The sequence below is a fragment of the Podarcis raffonei genome, chromosome 5 (genome assembly GCF_027172205.1).
Source record: "Podarcis raffonei isolate rPodRaf1 chromosome 5, rPodRaf1.pri, whole genome shotgun sequence".
Taxonomy (NCBI): Eukaryota; Metazoa; Chordata; class Lepidosauria; order Squamata; family Lacertidae; genus Podarcis; species Podarcis raffonei.
In genome coordinates this window covers 51,760,347-51,780,891 of record NC_070606.1, presented here as the reverse complement: position 1 = coordinate 51,780,891, position 20,545 = coordinate 51,760,347, and the positions used below count along the sequence as shown (strand labels likewise).

General features: G+C 40.8%; 1 protein-coding gene across 29 annotated transcripts in view; it reads right to left on the bottom strand.

The window, feature by feature from the left end:
• ABLIM1 (actin binding LIM protein 1) overlaps nucleotides 1-20,545 on the bottom strand; it is a 205,634-nt gene that overhangs the window by 74,846 nt on the left and 110,243 nt on the right. For all 29 annotated transcript variants that reach the window (XM_053389134.1, XM_053389127.1, XM_053389129.1 and 26 more), the window contains 3 exons: nucleotides 20,194-20,303; nucleotides 9,035-9,161; nucleotides 7,444-7,537 (listed from right to left, as the gene is read on the bottom strand). In XM_053389134.1, the coding sequence (XP_053245109.1) occupies nucleotides 7,444-7,537; nucleotides 9,035-9,161; nucleotides 20,194-20,303 (331 nt within the window). The remainder of the gene's footprint in view (nucleotides 1-7,443; nucleotides 7,538-9,034; nucleotides 9,162-20,193; nucleotides 20,304-20,545) is intronic.

Genomic DNA, 20,545 nt, shown 5'->3' with positions numbered 1-20,545 from the left:
GCAGCTTTTAGAGTTACACCCCCCCACAAGAAACAATTTCTCTGCCCCACTGAGATATTTCACTAGTGTAGCCTATGCATAAGGCATAATCATGGTTTTCACTTCTTCATTTCACAGTAATTTAAGATTGACTGTGATGTAATACGGGAAACATTTTTCCATGTAAAATATATTCAAAGGAATACCATAAAAGCAAAGCACACACTAAGAACAGTTCAAAAAGAAATTAGAATTCAACCCAATGAATGACACACATTATTAATATAGTACATATATTCAGTATAACATATATCACGACAAAGACAAGAAGCCACACCGACTGCAAACAGGCATATTCTGTTCTTGCTGTCTGCTTGGCATATGGAGTCACCCCATCTCCCCTGCCCACATATTTTTTTCCTGAAAGTATTGTGCTCTCCAAATGCACACTTATATCTCACAAGAATTTGGAAGCATTTACCTTCTGCTAAGGCTTCTTTGCTGTGCTTTCTAAAACTTTTCCATCCAATGAGGCGCTCATTCCACTTTCCTCAGATTCAAAAGAACTGTGAGAAACATCTTGCTGACACACAAAAACTCCCAGAGCACAATCTCACTGAACTGGCTAGCATAACCTCCGCTAATATTTCTAATCCAAAAGACAGCCCTCTCTTCATTCCAAATCGCAACCCTCCAGTATCCCAATCACTGCACAGTGAAGAGAAGGACTGTTCAGTCTTTTCAGTTCAAGCTCAGAATCAATGGATCAGTCCATTGTGGAGAAAAAGACAGGGGGAGGTCACATTAGTCCAGGTGAGGGCGATACCATTTGTTTGTATTTAGGGTTGCCATATGTCCTCTTTTTCCAGGACATGGCCTCTTTTTCATGGGTATGTAAAATGAGTCTTGTCATATCAATCCATAGTTAAAAGTATAAGTTGGCAAATGTGTCCTCTTTTTTGCTCTTCAAAATATGGCAAACCTAACTAGGTATAATCATTTAACAGAATTACTCAGAGCTTTGTTCTTTCTGAGTGAAGTCAGCACCTTGGGGATATTTCTAGAATCAAATAGAGCTGCGCAGAAATGTTTTTCAAAAAACTTTGAGGACATTCTGTATCCAAAAGACTATACTTTATTTACTAAGCATCCGGTAGATATTAAGCAACTGACAGTGCAGTCTTGTAAACATCTGCTCAACAGTAAACCTCATTTATTCAATGGAACCTACTTCCAGGTACGTTTGTACAGAATCATAGCCCAAATCTTAACCAGAGTCTTCATATTAGTAACTGGCCCCCTTAAAAAAACAGTCCTTGAGCCAATTCTCTTGATTGATTTTCTGGCAAGCTGTAGAATAATATTATGTTGCCAGGCCATTTAACAGCAATTATCTAAACAATATATTCCTTTGCATATCATACAGATGATTTGAATATTGGATTTGTGAAGCTAACTAAATCAGAGAGGAAGGAATTTGTATGCCAAGCTGCGCTATTCTTTTAAAACAGGTACTTGACATATGAAAATTTCAAATATTCATCTCAGCTTCATTGCTAAACCTGAAATTTAACTGGGTTATTAATTGGGTTGGGTTAATTGTAATTTCAGTCTTGGCTGCTACAGTTCCATTACACTGGGATTTCATTCCTTTCTGTTAAACTCAATTCTAATTAGTCCAATTCTAGTGGGAATGATGGAAAGATATGAATCTGTGATGTAATCCCTATAAAATATGTTTTTCAAACTTGGTGACAAATGACATAAGTGGGCTCAGGGAGGGATGGATAAAGTGTAAGTTTAGAGCCACAAGTCTGTGGGTGTTTGGTTAAAAGAAGAGCAGGCTGAAGCAGCTTAAAGTCTAAAAAAAGCATTTATTGCAAGAGCATGACTTTCTTTATTTCTTTCTTTTTTCTCCCAGTCTCCCACCCTGGGAGATCTTTCCTTTCCCACTTTTCACCCAGGGTCCTTCAGCAACCATCCATCACTTTCATGTGTGTATAATCCCCATAATGATCCAGAGCAGAGGACACCAAGGATACCAAAAAAGAAAGAAAGAAAGAAAGAAAGAAAGAAAGAAAGAAAGAAAGAGGAAGATAAAAGAAGGCGAGAAATAGAAGGGGGGGAGAAAAAGAAAGAAGCTAACTAAATCAGAGAGGAATACTTCTGATTTTCTGTCTGTCAGTTACATACAAAAAAATTCAGAATATGACTTTCAGAAGCTACAGCCCAATTTGTGAGATGCCAGATCTTGGCTTGTTGTGATGATGCAACAGCTTGAACCCTGCTTCCCTGTGTGTTTTGGCAAATGTTGGTTACCTCCTTGGACTGAGACCTTAGGCCTTGAGGGCACCCCCTGAAGCATGAACACATCTTATTTTCATGTCATGCCACCTCAAACTCTCTCTTTTAAAAAATGTATTAGTGTAATGAAAAGTTGAAACATTATGGGATGGTATTTCAAACAGCTCACCACACCAACTAGACTCCATTAGCTGCTATATAGATAAAGGAACAGATCGTAGTTGTGAAGTGGTAGTGGTGCCCTGCTCCAGCCTCTACTCAGGGGCAGAACTAGGCTTTATTTCACCTGCATCAAGGACCCAGTTTGCAAGGATGCTCATTGGGGGGGGGGGGGGCTGGGAGCCTCAATGGCGCCCCTCTGGAGGCTTCAGTACAGGCCACATGATCTCCTGCAATGATTTTGCAAAGTTTTTTGCAGAGGTAGACTCCACCATGGGAGCAGGGCTGGGGCGGGAGAGTGCTAGAGTCCTGTCTAGTCAAGTTGCGTGGGATCAACTCCAATCTGTTACCTCTGAGGATGTGGACAGGCTGCTTGGACAAGTGAAACCAACCATTTGTCTCCTTGATCCTTGCCCATCCTGGCTTATAAAAGCTAGTCGGGAAGGGCTGGGCGATGAGCTTCGTGGGGTGGTGAATGCTTCTCTCTGTGAGGGAGCCTTCCCAGACCCGCTGAAAGAGGCGATTATCAAACCGCTTCTTAAAAAACCATCTTTAGATGCGGCCAATATGGCCAATTATCGCCCAGTCTCAAATCTTCCATTCTTGGGCAAGGTGATTGAGCGAGTGGTTGCTGAACAACTCCAGGCATGCCTGGAAGAAGCGGACCATTTGGATCCCTTCCAGTCAGGATTCAGGCCTCATCATGGGACTGAAACTGCCTTGGTCGCACTGGTCGATGATCTCCGGCAGGCTAGGGACAGAGGTGAGAGCTGTTTCCTAGTTCTGCTGGATCTCTCAGCGGCTTTTGATACTATCGAGCATAACATCCTTCTGGACCGTCTAGAGGGGTTGGGAGCTGGGGACACTGTCATACAGTGGTTCCGCTCCTTCCTCCTGGGCCGTGTTCAGAAAGTGGTGTGGGGGATGAGTGTTCAGACCCCTGGGCTCTCACTTGTGGGGTGCCTCAGGGTTCTGTCCTCTCCCCCATGCTTTTCAACATCTACATGCAGCCGCTGGGAGAGATCATCAGGAGGTTTGGGCTGGGTGTTCATCAATATGCGGATGATACCCACCTCTACCTCTCTTTCAAATCAGAACCAGTGAAGGAGGTGAAGGTCCTGTGTGAGTGTCTGGAGGTGGTTGGAGGATGGATGGCGGCTAACAGATTGAGGTTGAATCCTGACAAGACAGAATTACTGTTTTGGGGGGGACAGGAGGCGGACAGGTGTGGAGGACTCCTTGGTCCTGAATGGGGTAACTGTGCCCCTGAAGGACCAGGTGCGCAGCTTGGGAGTCATTTTGGACTCACAGCTGTCCATGGAGGTGCAGGTCAATTCTGTATCCACGGCAGCGGTTTACCAGCTCCATCTGGTACGCAGGCTGAGACCCTATCTGCCTGCGGACTGTCTCGCCAGAGTGCTGCATGCTCTGGTTATCTCACGCTTGGACTACTGCAATGCGCTCTATGTGGGGCTACCTTTGAAGGTGACCTGGAAGCTACAACTAATCCAGAATGCGGCAGCTAGACTGGTGACTGGGAGCGGCCACTGAGACCACATAACACCGGTCTTGAAAGACCTATATTGGCTCCCATTATGTTTCTGAGCGCAATTCAAAGTGTTGGTGCTGACCTTTAAAGCCCTAAACGGCCTAAGTCCAGTATACCTGAAGGAGCATCTCCACCCCCATCGTTCTGCCCAGACACTGCGGTCCAGTGCCGAAGGCCTTCTGGCGGTTCCACACACACATTTATACACACATAATATAAAAGTAGAAAATCATAGATAGTGTAATCTATTGTAGCTATTACTTCTTAGAAATGTTGAGAAGATATAGCCTGCACTACGTTTTTGAAGATTAACAAAATAAACTTTCCACTAAATTAAAGATAAGCCCTCATTCTTTTCATACCATCATTTCCTGTTAAGGATCCAGCAGCCAAAAGGAAACTAGCAGTTTTCCACTGATGCTGGTTCCTCTCTGCCCTTGTTACCATGGCAATAGCTCTATAGAGCCTTACTATGTAATACATTATACAAGTTCTTTTTTGTGCATTGCTAGAAATTAGCACAGCTTAATTAAGGTTTAATCAGCTGTTACACTTGGTATCATTAGGTGTTCTTGAGCTACAGATTTACAAATTCATCTGCAGTAGATGAGCTTTCCTTTCTACTCCTTGTTCTGAAAGGTCAAAGAGGATTTTTGTTGCTGTTGTTATTGTAATGGTTGCAGTGCCTACTCTTCCTGCTGAATCTCCTGGTTTTATTTTCCCTACTGGCTTGTTTGGTAAGGATTCATTCTCATTCTGTGGGCTGGACTGCTGACTTAATGTTCAACGCCACTTGCCCCAGTTGTCAAACAGTTCCAGGTTCTCATATGGTTAATTTGAACCTTCCCACTGTTGGTAGTTCTTATCTGTCAAGGACTGTGCTGAGGAGGGCTGCACAGATGAGGAATGGTGGGAGCCTAGCCCTTCTGATCTTCCCAGGAGCAGTGGGACAGTAAAGATTTGGAACAGTGGTTTGCAGAGGGAAACAGTTCAGAAGATAAAAGTTGGGAAGTACTGGGTGGTGAACAGCTAGGAGAAGAACTGGGAAAGAGAGAGAGTTAACAGACTCCGGTTTGCTGGAAAGTGTCCAGGCGATCAGTTTAAGATCACAGAGATTAGATAAGGTAGCTGCACAAAAGGCACAGTGGTTGCAAAATCAGGTTGTAAGACGAGGAAGTGACAAGGGTGACTCTGGGGGAACTGGGTGTAAACCTTAATAAGGAGCACCTTTACTCCGAGAATGGGCTCTTTGTTCTTTCGCTGTGATCATTAAAATCTCTTTAAATGGTAAGAGACTATTTTTGCTTTGTTCTGCTTATCCACGGCTAAAGGGAGGGAGGAAGCCACTTCCCCGAAGCCTGACATTATCTGACTCTGAGAGGCCCTGTACTGAATGCAACAAATGGGACAGCTGTAAAATTGGTTCTTGCATCTATCTTGAATTCTATAGCTCATGGTTAGTGAGGAGAGGGCCTAACCACGAATCCCAGATCTGACAACATGCTAATCCGAACCTTGGCTTGGTTCAAAACAATATGGCAGCAAAAAGGAGAAGGGAATAGGAAAGTAGCTACAATCTCTCTCTCTCCCCCACCAGCCCTGTCACCCACGTTTGTGTAGTCCTGATAAGCTATAGTTTGCTTTACTGTGTCACGTGAACCAGGTCAATGTCTCCATCTCATTTGAAAAATTATTGCTTCTCGATATCCATAGAACTCATTAAGTTTTGTAATCTCCACCAGCTGAGCAGTAATGACTCAAAATCCAATTTAATAAGAAAGGTGAGGAAAAACATGCTAGATACACAACCTCAATCTTTATAAAAACCCAGAGTTTCCTTTTATAGGGACTAGTGCTGCCCTCTGGTGTATTTCTTCTATGGCAGTACTGGTTTAATCTATCTAAAGTGCACACACATCTTCTTATCAAAATCTGTGGAAAACTACACAGAGAAAAGATTTTTAAATGTTCACAAAGCAAACTAAAGTAAAAGAAAATGTTACAGCAAGTGGGAAATGCACTGCTCCAAAGCATTCATACATCTACTTCTGCAAAAATACCAGGAAGAACATGCTGAAGATGTTGAATAATCCATCATTTGAGCTCCAAAAAATTAAACATAATTGGCAGCCATTTTTTGTTGATTCCTATTTTCTAGTGACATTGTCAATCCTGTAAGGGGACAGGGTTGGTGAGGTCTATGGGGAGTATGGGAGAAATTGGTGAGGTCTAAGGAGGGTTAGGGAAAGGGGTTGGCAAGCCTAGCAAGCAGGGGAGCTGCTGTGTGTGTGTACACACAAACACACAGTACAAAGAACTCTCTTCATGTGAACCAGGAAGTAACTTATTCAAATGAAGAAGATATCTTAAATCATTCCCAGGGATACAAAAAAAGAGCTGCTCATACACATCAATGAAGAAATGAATGGATTTAATATAGGGAAAATATTAGAGAAATGAGCCTAATGAGAGATGAGTATTCTCAGTGGGTATGGAACACTGATTGACTGGTTTTTGCAAAATGAAAATTGGGCAAGGTAGTGGAATGGGGTGGCTGGAATCCTGAAAAAAAGCACCACACACTGTAAGCTTCTGTTGTAGGGTTCTACTTGTCTGATACTATTTCTAAGTGCCACCAACAAGCATAGGGCTTATACAGTAAGTAATCTAGTGCTGGCTAGTGTCTACTAGGAGTGCCAGGGCAGACGGCAGGGACCTCTTAACAGTAGGTGGAACCAGAGTCCATGACAGGAAGAGCCAACTAGTTCAATTTTGTCCCCATGCTCCTCCCTGTTGAGTTGTACAAAGGCAACTGAGACTAAGGAAGTTGAGGGAGGCGAGAGGCAGTACCCTGGACTGGTTATAAGTGAAAATGAAGGCAGGAGCATATAGCTGGGGGCAAACTGGGGATGGTGTGGCAGTGCTCCATTCACCTCAATGGGCCAGGCTCCACTAGAGTAATATATGAAAAATAGCCAGACAAAAACACAATGCTCAGGAATATTAGAATGGCTAAATCTCTGTCAATGGAAGGAAAAGCAGTTTCCACCACAAAGAAAATGACAATGAATTTAAGTCAGGGATAGCAAACTGGATCTGGCCAATGGGCCAGATCTAGAATTGGCCCATCATCCATGGGCTACTTTTGAGGTCAAGAGATTCAACTTCAAAGGAAGAATTGGAAGTTCACTCTACACAATTCTGTATTGTTATTTTCTACCTTTGTAGATACTTCAGATCCTTTCTTGCAACAAACATTTTCCAGGACTAAAGAAACTACATTTTAAAACTACATTTAAAGTATATCCTTTTAATATTACAAAATATTACAGTAGAATGAAGTGTTAGCCATGCTCCTACTGTACAAAAATATATGCTTCATTTCTTCTCCTTTAAACAGAAAAATACCAATGGATAAAATACTGTTACACTAAGCCATGCAGCTCTCTTACCTCTAGGACTTTCCCAGTGATGAACTGGTGGCATGCTTCACATTTGACACCAAAGAGAACCTGATAGTCCTTTTCACAGTAAGGTGCACCATCTCTGAAAGTAATCCACATGATGTAAATCAGTTTCTCCAATATGCTAAATGCATATTTGATGCACTGAAACAGCTGGGGTGAAGACAAGGTAGCTGTTTTGCACTCAACAATAAAAAAAATGTGTCTGTGCAAGTATAATGGCTTCAGCCTTGTATACCTGAAGGAGTGTCTCCACCCCCATCTTTCAGCCCAGAAACTGAGGTCCAGCTCCAAGGGCTGCCCAGCAGTTCCCTCATTGCAAGAAGTGAAGTTACAGAGAACCAAGCACAGGGCCTTCTCAATAGTAGAATCTCCCTGTGGACATCCCATCAGATGTCAAAGAGATAAACAATTATACAACCTTCCATAGACACCTGAATCAGGAAGCTTTTAATGTCTGATTTATTATGTGTTCTTTTATATTCTGTTGGAAGCCACCCAGAGTGGCTGGAGCAATGCAGTCAGATGGGCAGGGTACAAATAATACAATGTTGTTGTAGTACAAATAATATGTTGTTGTGGTTGTTGTATGAGCATGGCTGCCTCACCATGCCATCCACTACTGCTAGGAATACTTAGGATAAATGAGAGTATGTCTGACAGTTTAGAGAACTGATCTGACATCAAGTGTCATGTAAGCCAAGGAAGTGATGCAGATGCCCTGATCAAACAGTTCTATTTTTATGTTTATTTTCAGCACCACTTTGTTTCCTTTGGTATCCTCAGTGACAGAAAAATCTTCTTCTCTCTTTTTTTTTAGCACCATACAAGCGTCATGGTGTGGAACAGAGGTGTAAGTTATACAGGTAGAGCTGTCAATTACACAAGTCAGATAAGAAATAATGGACAGTGCAGTTTATATTAGAAAAGTTTTATCTGGCCATTCAAGCAACAACATTCAGCAAAGATCTGCCTGGAATCAAGAACCTCATGTATTTCAAACACAGATGGATGCATTTATGACACCTATTATTTTAATCTGGCTGTTCAGTTAGCGCCTTGTATATTGTGCAATATTTCTCTCTTGCCTTGGAAGAATCAGCAATTGCTGCAATTTGAGAAGTGATACTTGATGGAATGATGGCTTACTCTATCTGGGAAGATGAGTGGACACACATTGATTCTCTATGTGATATGGAGGGAGTGGAATATAGTGGAAGCAGATTAGATTGTACACTCCTCCACTTCATAAGACAGAGATGCGCAGTGATCTGTTACCAAAATCTATTGCAATTTCTTATGCACTTGCAGACATCTAAGGAGAAGGGAGGCAATACCACTGTATCACTGTCTAGTTCACATTATGGTCCTCTGATAAGAATGAATCCTGCTGGGCAAAGGGGTCGGTTCTACTGTGGGTATTACCAGTGGATCAAGAGCAGGACTTCTAGCTGAGTACTCACCAGTAGGAACACTAAGAGATCCTGTCGTAATATATCTTTGGTAATGTCACTTATTCAAAAAACGGGTCAAACCACTGTGAATTTAATGAAACAAAGATAAATGGGGGGCTGCTTACTTGCTGATGTATTCTCCAGTCAGGACTTTTGCACAGGCCTTGCATTTGAAGCATCCCAGATGCCACTGCTTATCCAGTGCTAGTAATGCTTGTCCATTCTTTATATCTCTTCCACAGCCTGCACAATCTGCAAATAAAACAATATGCACAGATCAGTTGACCTGCGTTTCCCCCAGCCAGCCACTCCAAGATTAGACCAGCTACCATCTGTATGAAGCAATATAATATACTTTATGTACTCCAGTACATAAATTCTATGTAGAACTAAAATTCTAAAACATCTGGCTGGCAGACCAGGCCACATGTTGCATATATTATTTTTAAGTTTAGATCCAGGCAAATATAGCTCTGTCTTTGAAAGAAAACAACTGACAATTTTCTTCCAGCTTCACCAAAATGCAAGAATATGATTAATTTTATTTTTGCATACAGCTACTCTAATTAGCATCCAGGATCAAACATTTCCCCCTTTCAAGGAGTTGGGGCTGACAATCCTTTTTATCTCATTCCTCTCATTGTCCTTTACATTTCTACCCTCTAGATGGCAGCAACTCTCTAAATGTTGTCATGAAAAGCTAGTAGGTAGAATATGTAAGGGGTGAGGGTATAAAAGATCGGGTTGTTTTCTTTTAAGGAAATCAGAGCTTCATTCTCTGCTTCTCTTGGGTATAGGTATAGAAAAAGTATACAAAAAGAAAGAATTTCAACAGATATTTCAGGCTGGTAAAAAAAGTAACGGGCTATTAGGCCTAGACCCTACTTCAGAATTTGGGAGTAAAGACAACCTTGTCCTGATTTTCTGAAATTATCTGAAGCAAGAAAAAAGCTAAGGGAATAAAAGTTGCATCAGGAAGTATGAATGTATCTACCTTCCTTTACGTTACACACTAGAGTATATTTTCATAAGGTATTGCAAAATTGTGGTCATAAATGTTGGAGCCAAAAAGCTACAAGAAGATTTTCTGCATTGAAAATTGACACAGAAAGTCAATTCAATAAATAAATAAGTGTATTAAAAATTCACAGATGATTGTGATTCATTCAAATAACCAACTTTTTAGTGCAAAACACTAAAAATCTGGTTCCATTATGAAAAATAAACTTTTAAAAATATTGCAATTGGCTTTGTCATTAGGACAAGAAATAAAAGAAAAAACAAAGATCCATTTTGATGCTTCAGTATCTCAGCTTCACTATTTGCTTTCGACATCCTTATATCAACACACACCAACTGATGTGAAGCAGCAGTCAATGAACAATGAAAGGGAAACCAGTCGAGTCACTGTGGAAAAGGACTAGTTCAATTAGTATAAAAAAACACCCTGATCTGTGCAGTTCAAACTATTCATGGAACCTTTTGAGTGTAAATGCCCAAAAAGCCATTGTGCCAATGTGGCTACTGGAACCTCTTGCCCTTATATTGTAATGAAATATCATGTGTTGTCATGTGAGAAGAATTTTTACCCTGGCTACAAGTTTCACAAACCCACAAAAAGCCAATTAGACTTCCAAAAGCCACTGTTTTTATTAATTAATTATTCCCTGTAACATGTTTTGCATAGCTCCAAAAGCATGCAAAAATACTCTCCAAATCAATGAAGTGATGTCACTGAATGTTGGACTAGCTTGTTATACTGCAACTCTTAAATTATAATTTCCTTATAGCATCTAGCTGCTGGACAGGATACTGAACTAGAAGAAACACTGATCTAACCAGTGACATGAACACTGCCATTGTGTCTTACTTGTGAGCTTTCCAGAGATGTTTCACTGGCCAGATCAGTAGACAGAATATCAAGTTAGAAGGACCATCAGTCTGATCCTGGATGACAGTCTTTATAGTCAGACAGTACAGGTCAGGTGTCCCCAAATGGTATTGAGTCATAGTAACAACAAGCCCTAAGTTGCATATATTTTGGTTAAAAGGGAAAGTGCTCCAGGGCGACTTTAGAATGTCCAAAAGATCTCCTGCCCAACAGCCAGGAATTTGAACTAGCCATCAAAAAATATGAAAAAAATATTTACTTGGGGGCCAGACATGAAGCTGCTCTGTGTTGTTCCAAGAAGCAAATGTATTCAGACTATGGACGGCGAAGAGATTGCTTCTTCCTATCTGCATCATTTGCACAGGTGCTCTGTTCCCTTGGGGTGCCTCAGGGTTTGCTGACTGTATATTTATAGGTATTTTTAATTGTTTAATGTACCCCTACATTGATTAAGCAGTTTATACATTCCTTAAAATATAATCATCTTCCTCCGCCAAACTTAGCCACTATAATGGACCCATCCAATGATCTATCATGTACAAATGTGGAAAAAATAATCCCCCATTCCATTTAGCTGTACCTTGGTTTGATAAAGAGAGCTATAGATGAGACCCCATATTCTGAAATGCACAATAATGCAGAGCCCATCAGCCAAGTAGCATCAAGAAATAAATCTGTCAAAGAAAATGCTTCAAAGCCAATTTATTTTACTTTTGCTAAGAGCAAAACAAATCCTTGCCAGCAGCTACAGAAGAGCCTTGCCATCAAAAGTGGCATGCATACAACAAAGGGACCCAATTTCCTCAGGGAAATGAGCTTCATCTTCTAAGAGAGTAACGATCAGAAGCAAGTTTTACGTGACGTCCAAAGTAAAAGCTTATTTTTTGAATTGTGAAAAATATCTTGATTTGTGTCTTTCAAATAGTTTACATTTGTGGGGGGGGGGGGAATCCAATTATATGGCAGTATAAACAGAATTATTGCCCCCCCCCCCCGCTGCAAAAAAGCATTTGTGTGTGTGTCTTCGGTATAGTTACTTGCTTGAATAGTATTATCAAGCTAAAAAACAGAAATAGATGGTAGTCTGGGCATTATAGGCTACATCAAGTTTTCTATTTCCAGATAACATTTTGCACATCAACTTATCTCCTGAGAATCTCCTGAGCATATGCCACAGAAACCATGCACGCTCCAGTGGATTATGGAGCATGTTTTAGGGAGCATGTTCTACAGCTGGTGAGACTTATCATAGAACCTGGTGGACAGCTTGACAATTCCAGAACACAGCTTTGTGGCTGCCCATTTTAAGGCAAGGCTGGGATAACTGTGGTCCTCCAATTGTTGATGGACTACGGTTTGTACCATTAGCTATGCTGGCAAGAGACTACTAGAGCTACAGCCCACCATTACCAGGAGGACCGCAGCTTCTGCATCACCATGCTAGGGGAGGGCCATAAGGATGAGATTGTCCGCTATTATTATTATTATTATTATTATTATTATTATTATTATTATTATCATCATCATCATCACCCTTTATTTTTCTTCATCATTACTGTACGATTTTCTGAAACACCTTTTGACAAGCATTGTTATTAATAGTTTGCTTTACTCCCTTATGAGTACTTCATACAACGACTGCTTATAACTCAAAAGAGACAGTTTTTTTGGCCAAACACACAACAGCTCTTAAAGGTCTAGTTTATGTTAGCATATTCAAACCCACAGCAATCGGAGGAATTCAACTGCAGATATCATGCTCCTGGACAGTCTTTGCGCCATTGTACTTATTGAATATACAAAGCAACTAACTGAACAGTGAAGGGTAGTATACAGTAAGACAAGAAGTAGGTGGGGCACAGTCCCATCTAGTGGAGTTCTAGGCAATCAGTATACATGCCCTTGTACTAACTGAAGAGCTGGCTCACTGATGAGGTGGGATGAAGCGCCAGTCACAGCAAACACACACACACACACACCTTGCAAGAACACTTCCCCCTCTCACCTAGTCTGTGAGAGCAGGGAGGTTCCAGCATGGTGCATTGCTGCTCCTCTTTCCCACTTCTGGGATGGAGAAGATGCTCTGCAGCGCCTTGTGGAACGCTTCCTCCTCCCACTGAGACTGCAAGAGGGGAGGTGTTCTGCTGCTGAGCTTTGCCACTGAGCGGGAAGGGAGGTTTGACAAGCGAGAAGTGGTTCCCAAAGCTCCCCTAGCCCAGCCCAGAAGGGTGGCAAGGCTTTGCACTGGCTGCTTCTTAAGAAACCCGCACAAAGCCTCCCTGTTGGATGGGAAGGGAGCTTCATAAGATATTTCTCCTTAAGGAGAAGCGCTTTCCAAAGCTTTCCCACCCCAGCCTGGAGGAGGGGTGAGGCTTTCCAAGGGATTCGCCTTTCTGAGCCTTTGCAAATCCTTGTCACTGGGCATGTGGGGGTGGGGATTCTACAGGAGCCTTTTCGCCTCAGGCGCCAAAACGTCTTTGGCAACCCCTGACGTAACTGTACAAATGTACAGTTTGGGGCTATATGCTAGTCTGAAAGCACAAAAGTCTTCTCTATCAACACTCCCAGTGAACTGTTGCCAAGGCCCATCAGAATGCAACACTTTAAGAAACAGGGGACAGAGAGGATATCTGCTACCTTTGGCCTTCGTGCAGCAGTATGGGAATATGAATACCTCACAACAGAAGTTTTTGACAGAAGACAGTGCTGCAGGAGACATAACTAAAAGTGATCCATTGCAGGGATGGCTTTTTTGTGAAACCAACTTGGATTTATATTTACTCTTTGTTTCTACATGTTTCTATATTAGGATGTGATGGTGGAGGATTAGAACACACATATTTGAGACTAGAGATATATATCTCATATCATTTCAAAAAGCAGCTGAGGGCAGAGTCAGAAAAAGGGAATAATATTGCTTGGGGATCTAATCTGACTGGTCTGTATTTTGCCAATGCCTGCAATAAAATGCTTTTTATAAAATAAATCTATTTTGACATATCATAACTGACGTTCACCATACGCAAATGTCATGCCCTATATAATCACTTTCACTGCAGGCTTTCTAAGCTATGTTCTTACAGTTTACAACACAGTGACACTTTGTTTAAACTCTGTTCTTTCAACTTACATTGACACTAATACACATACATGCAAACTTACACACCCCCAGTTGAAATAAAAAGATTTAAAGTTTCTCTGTGCAGAATCATAACACAGGAACCTGAGAGACCTGGAAACCATACATTTGCACTGAGAAATAGTGTGGATTCTGCAATGGCTACTATGACACAGCAACAAGAAATCTATTTATTTTCAGTACCACAATATTTCCTTAGTATCAACAGATATATAGCATATGGAGGCAAAATTTAAACCCTAGTGAGTGCCTGTGATTGGGCTGCACACAGCAAAACCTGGTATAACACAGCAAAACAACACACACAAACATCGGGGGTGGGGAGAGATCTTACTACAGTCACCATAAATCATGTACACTGTTATTACTATGCAAAACCAGCCCAGAAAATCACCAATAACATACAAAAAATTCATAACATAGCAAGATACAATGGGTGATCTTCATGAGTTTTTGTGTATACAAACTACAGCTTATAGTGTGGTATACTCATCTGAAAATTCATTCATTTTGAATAAATCATGTAAAGCATTAGGCAGGCTACACTCCAAACTTGCAAACCATATTCCATTATATTCTCACTAAAGCACAGTGATATGGCAACCGTCTACTTCCTCTGCTTCTGAATACCAGTTGCTGGAAACAGCAGAGTGGAGAGTGCTATTGTTGCTCAGGTCCTGCTTGTGGTTTTCCCACAGGCTTCTGGTTGAGAACAGAATGCTAGACTAAATGAGTTGTCAGCCTGATCCAGCAGGCTCTTATGTTCTTACACTCTTATAATGTTGTTCCCATGGAGCCTTTTACCCATATCAATATAAAGCACAGCAGCATGGTGTGTGGGAGGGAGGGATGTAGGTCGCCATTAACACAGTGCCATTTACTGAAATTTAAGATATTTTTTTTACTTCTCCTCTGAGAAAAATTTCATTGTTGTATATAGAGAACAATAATCCACTGATGTTTAGTCTCCAAGAGTATGAGATATATCTCACTGGGGACTTGATTAATCCTTTCAGGGACAAAAAACACGCAGCAGGATTTCAAGGTCTGTCTTATCCAGGCCTTGAACAGGGCAATTTACCAGTGGCTCCCTATCATCTTATGAATGCCTTGTTCACTTAATGTACGATAGGTGAACCTGTTTCTCTCTGGCAGATACTTAATAGTATACCTTTTCGGCACATAAACACTTAATGTGGAGAGAACACAAGAGCATTACAAGGACAAGGTAGGGCAGTCATAAGTATTATAAATCTGAGGGAGCTATAGGTTCTTCTGTCTCTCACACACAATTTTTTAAGGGTGTGTGTGAGAGCAGAGAAATAATTTATATATGCTGGCAGGCAAAAAAAAAGAGAATGAGATGGAGCTGGATATGTCATGACTGGCAAAATAAAACCTGTAGAACCACAATTAGGGTTGCGTTCGTTCCCAGGAGATCTAATAGTAATTGATGCAATTGTTTCAAACTACAAATATAAAGAGCTGATTTCAAAGGATGCTATCAACAAATCTCAGTCTTCAAGAAGATGGTATTGAGTGATAAAACTAGGCCTATTGCCTGATTCTGAGCTGTTGACTTACCCCTGAGCCAATTGTGCAATTTTATAAATGCTGTACTGAGCAATCAAACCCTAGATCTTTAAAGTAAATTCAAGGCAATAACACCAAATGCACTCTGTGAGTAAATTTAATATGCATTCTAAGCAAGTGTGCTAATGGGGGGGTGGGTGGAGAAGAGATACCCACTGCGACCCCGCTGGCTGTCCTGGCTTATGGGATAGCAGCGTGAAGCCTCCGCAGGGGAGCGGGGAGAGGCTGCGCGCGGCTAAGGCTTCCCCAAGAGCCGCACTCCCTTTAAAAGCCCCCAAGAACTGCACACATTCTCCACACGGTTCTTTAAAGGAAGCGCTGAGCAGAGCCTCCTGCCTGCATTCGCTCCATAAGATGCACACACATTTCCCCTTACTTTTTAGGAGGAGAAAAGTGCGTCTTATAGAGTGAAAAAATACGGTATCTCTTCTCCACCTTTAAATAATATTTTTTTTTCTTGCATTCCCCCTCTAAAAACTAGGTGCACCTTATGGTCCGGTGCATCTCATGGAGTGAAAAATATGGTAGCTTTCTCTCTACTAATCTTCCCAATGTAGCACGTAGAAATCTCTTAGATCCATGATATTTTGATCCCTCTCAGTGTACAAGAAGAACCAATTTGCTTCCAAAGCAGCTCCTTTTCAAATTCTATTCTATTTCAAATCTTTAGCAGATTTAAGAAATCTTTCCTTCTAAACAATGGAAAACCATGACAATATGACTAAACAATAAAGACCCTAGTTCAGGGGTAGTCAAAATGCTGTGCACCAGAAGATATTGGACTACAACCACTATCATCCTTGATCCTTGGCCATGCTGGTTGGGGTTGATGGGAGTTGCAGTCCAACAACATCCAGAGGGCACCATAGTAGCATAATTTTGATGTTCCATGTCTGGGGATCTCTGTTCACAAAGAGAATATGGACACAGGGAGATGCTATTGTTGTGGTCTGGAAGTGTTGTCAGAATAGGAGTTATAAAACAGAAAGAGGCCTGATAAAAGATCAGGGACTTGGGAGGACAGCCAGAGTATTAAAGATTTTCACTCTTCATTTCAGACAAAGAAGAGGCATCATTCGAGTCATAAATTGTTACCAGGTTAAAGTAATATTTTGGAGCTGATCCTTGGAACAGACAATAGAGCTCTGTTTTGTTTGTTTGGTTTTTGCCTTCACTACAAAGACCAGTTTCCATTTCAATTAGTGTGCAAACTGGGACAGTAACCAAGATGACTAAGCTTTGGACTCAGAATGTTCAGTGGTGGCTGGATCTCTTTTCTCTCCATAAACAAAGATATAAAGGCAGAGTTCTCATGCTCATGGACAGAAACAATACAGCATCCTCATTATCAAGGTCTTTTCACAGTCAACAGGAACAAAGAAATCGTGAAAAAACATGCCATTTCTACAGAAGCATGTATGTGTTAGAGGAATTCCAAAGAAGAAGTGTCAAAAAGTCTCTGCAGACAAGTATTCTGCATTTACTACGTGACAAACAGCTTGATTTTATTTCAGAACCCATTGTATAGCATTTATACATTCTCAACAAGCTTAACTTCATAAAATTAGAATAGTCTTCATGCTTATAATAGATCTCATAAGATTGAGGGGATGGAGCAGTAAATTGAACCTGTGTACCCCTAAATTCCTGAGCAGTACTCTTTCCCAAATTATTTTCCTCCTCCTCATTTTCATTCAGTATGTGCCTCTATGGATTTTTAACCATTTCAGTTATCTTGCAATATAGCAAATTCTGAACTCACATTTTCCTTTGACTTGGTCATACGTGTGTGTGTGTGTGTGTGTGTGTGTGTGTGTGTGTGTATGAGAGAGAGAAGGCGGGGGGAGGGAGAGAACACCAAGAGCTAAAGTGATCTGAAAAAGAGTGAGCTCCTGGATGGAAATGTTTATTTTTTTCTATAAGCTATTATGTAAATATCATGTTATTATATCTGACGAGTAGAGATCATAGTTCCAAACCATTACAATTCCCTTGGCTCTGGCCTCACAATAAAGTAACTCTGCAGTTACTGTAATCCGTTACCTATAACCTTGGCATTTTCTATCTAAATGGCATTAAAATTTCAGGTTCCGGACTGATCTCCATGGACATCAGACCTGCTATCTTTGAGGCAAACTGAACAAAGGATCTTCATTTTAGAAGCAGCCAACGAAAGGGTGACAAGTCCGCTCACCCTTTCGGTGCTGTGGTGTTGCAGGACAGCAGAGGTTCCACAAAGGCCCCAATGAGGGAATTGTAGCATGGGTGCCCCATCCAGATAGGTGGCGGGGGCTCTCCCCTGCCATTGTGTCATCTCCAGCCTAAGTCCTGCACATGTGATTATTCAAGGTTCCCACTCAAGAAACAACCCTATGAACATAAAGATGTTTCCTCCAGTGTCCTTGCTCTCCATGCAATCATTAATTGCATAGTTGTGAGCACCTGAAAACTGCTCCTGTTTTGTCGCTCCTAGGGCACTCCAAGATCCCCCCTCCCTGCAGAATGTTCCTTAGGTGTATCAATTTGCAGCGCCTCAGAGAACTTTTGAAGGCTTTTGAGCCAATGTTTCTATGTTCCATACTGGACAGTTTTCAAAAGTTGTCACTTTCAGAGTACTGTACTCCGAAGATTCAATGCATTGTCTCTTGTCAGTTTCAGTATTCCTGTCAGAAACCGATGGAAGGATTCAATAGCTCACTTGCTCCTTTTTTTCATCCATTCCTCTGAATTTGAAATTGATGAATTAGAAACTAATGGGGGTGCATTTATTTTACCTTCAATCTGATTATATCACTGAGTTCTGAAAGTTGTGTTTATTGAGAGATTTAACACACATAGCCCTTCTATGAAAATAAACTCATTTTCTCTTTCATCACAGCTAAAATATGCAACTATCTATGCTTTTAAAAAGGAAATACAAACACCCAATATTATCACCATAAACATACAACAAAAATTTCACTGGAAGATACAATAATCCTCTTTTATTAAAATCTACAACTAAGGCAATTGAAAATTTTTAGCATCCTTCTTTCTCTACCTATCTCAAATAAGCTTTCTTGCTAATCTACTTAACAGCAAGTAACCAAGTAACAGAGACACATCCTATAAAAGAGATTTACTTCTGAACAGGGCTACATTACAAAACATGACTTCAAAAGGAGAGGGAAGATTGATGAGGCTTGCAGCTTTGGAATGAAGCGGAAGATCTGGAATATTTTGCACTAATTAAAATTCACCTGTCAGAGCAGGAGAGTAGGAACCATCACATGAGAGAAGAGACGTAGAAGACAAATGTTTGCCAGCTACCATTTTTCTGAAGTTTGCTTTTTAAACTCTACTCAACTTCATTTTCTAGCAGAATTAGCATCTGGTGTTCTTAGCAAAACTTGGCATTAACATTATCTTATACTTCCCTTTGACAATGACAACAGATGACCACCGGAATTTTTACCTGTATAGTATAATCTCTCTCTCTCAACAAATTTACTCACATACGTCTTTGGATGATGGGATTGCTGGTTTACTTTGCCACTATATCTCTTAACATAATCAGCACAAAATTGTTTTTTCTTTATAAACTACTGTCAACAGTTATTTACAATTTAATTCCTAAGCTGACATTAAAAAAAGGTGCAACTGCTGAAATTGTGACGTTCTTATTTAGATTTAGAATTTAGAATCTGATTTTGAGGATCTCTTGGCATTCCTAAACTAGCAAACCAACTAGCCACAACTCATATATCCACTGCATATAACAATACAATAGGGTTATTATTTGCCAATTTCGCAACTGTAAAAATCTGGAATTTCATTCAGACCCTGAAAATGCCCCACAGTAGCTACCAAGAGGTGAGAAACGAGTGATCAGCCATCACTACCAGTAACTGCCAGCAGTACTGAGCGATTTTAAAAACCTCAAGTGGCAATTCAGGATGGCTGAAATGTTTGTACTTAGAAAACAGAAAAGAGCTAATCCTTTCCTGTAATGTTTTACTCTTTTTCCAATCAGTCCAAGTACTGACATGACCAAAATATCAGGAGATACAAGTAATTATTATAAAACACTTGTAGAGAGTGTCTAGTTGATGTACTCCAAAAGCTGAGTGTTACCAGAGGTCATGGCTTTAGGGAAAGGGAAGGGGAAACACATGGTGTACCGCAAATCAGTTTTTAAATATTATATTAGATACAAATTTTCCATCACAATAAGGGAACTGTGAGATCAAATGTTATGTTACCACTCTCTAGACTTCAGGTCATTTTCAGCTTTCTAAAATTCTTTTTATACGTAGCAATTACTTGAAACATTGCAAATTCACTTTCACTTTTTTCTTTTAATGGGAATCGCAGCACTTACACCAACAGGGCAAAACTAGGTTGTATATTCTCTGGAGCATCTACTATCAAAAGCACTAGGGACTAGAATGCATTTTGAGAGAAAAGACATGTCATGGGATCAGCTCAAGAGACTAATTCACAAAATACCTTCTCCAGGCATGGTTAAAATTGTAGTGCTCAGATTTCCAGAATGCAGAACTGAGCAGCCCCAGAAACAAATCAGCACTGCTCAGGTTTGACTGAACAAATGGTACAAAATAGAGAGGAGGCTATCCAAGAGTTCAATTTTGTAGTTTAGGAAAAGATTACAGAGTACTTACTGCTGGAACTGGAGAGTTCTTTTGGGCTGGATGACATAGGCTGAGCACACATTTGACAGAGACAGTCTCTTCCATTAAAGGTAACCCGGTCTCCTGGTGGGAAAGGACGTCTGGAGAACGAAAGAACAGAAGGATTTTAATTCAAGGTTATCTGTGGAGTTTCATTCTTTCAGTCTCTTTCTCATCTCTCTTCAGCCGCCGCCTTTGGTGCAAATCAATATCTCGCAGGAATGTGGGCCAAAAATGTTCAAAATGCAACACTGGCAAAGCCAGGCACTTGGAGAAAATCCAAAAGGCTAAATGCACCTCCACTGGAAGAGAAGCAGATGTTAGATGAGACTGACTGATAGTT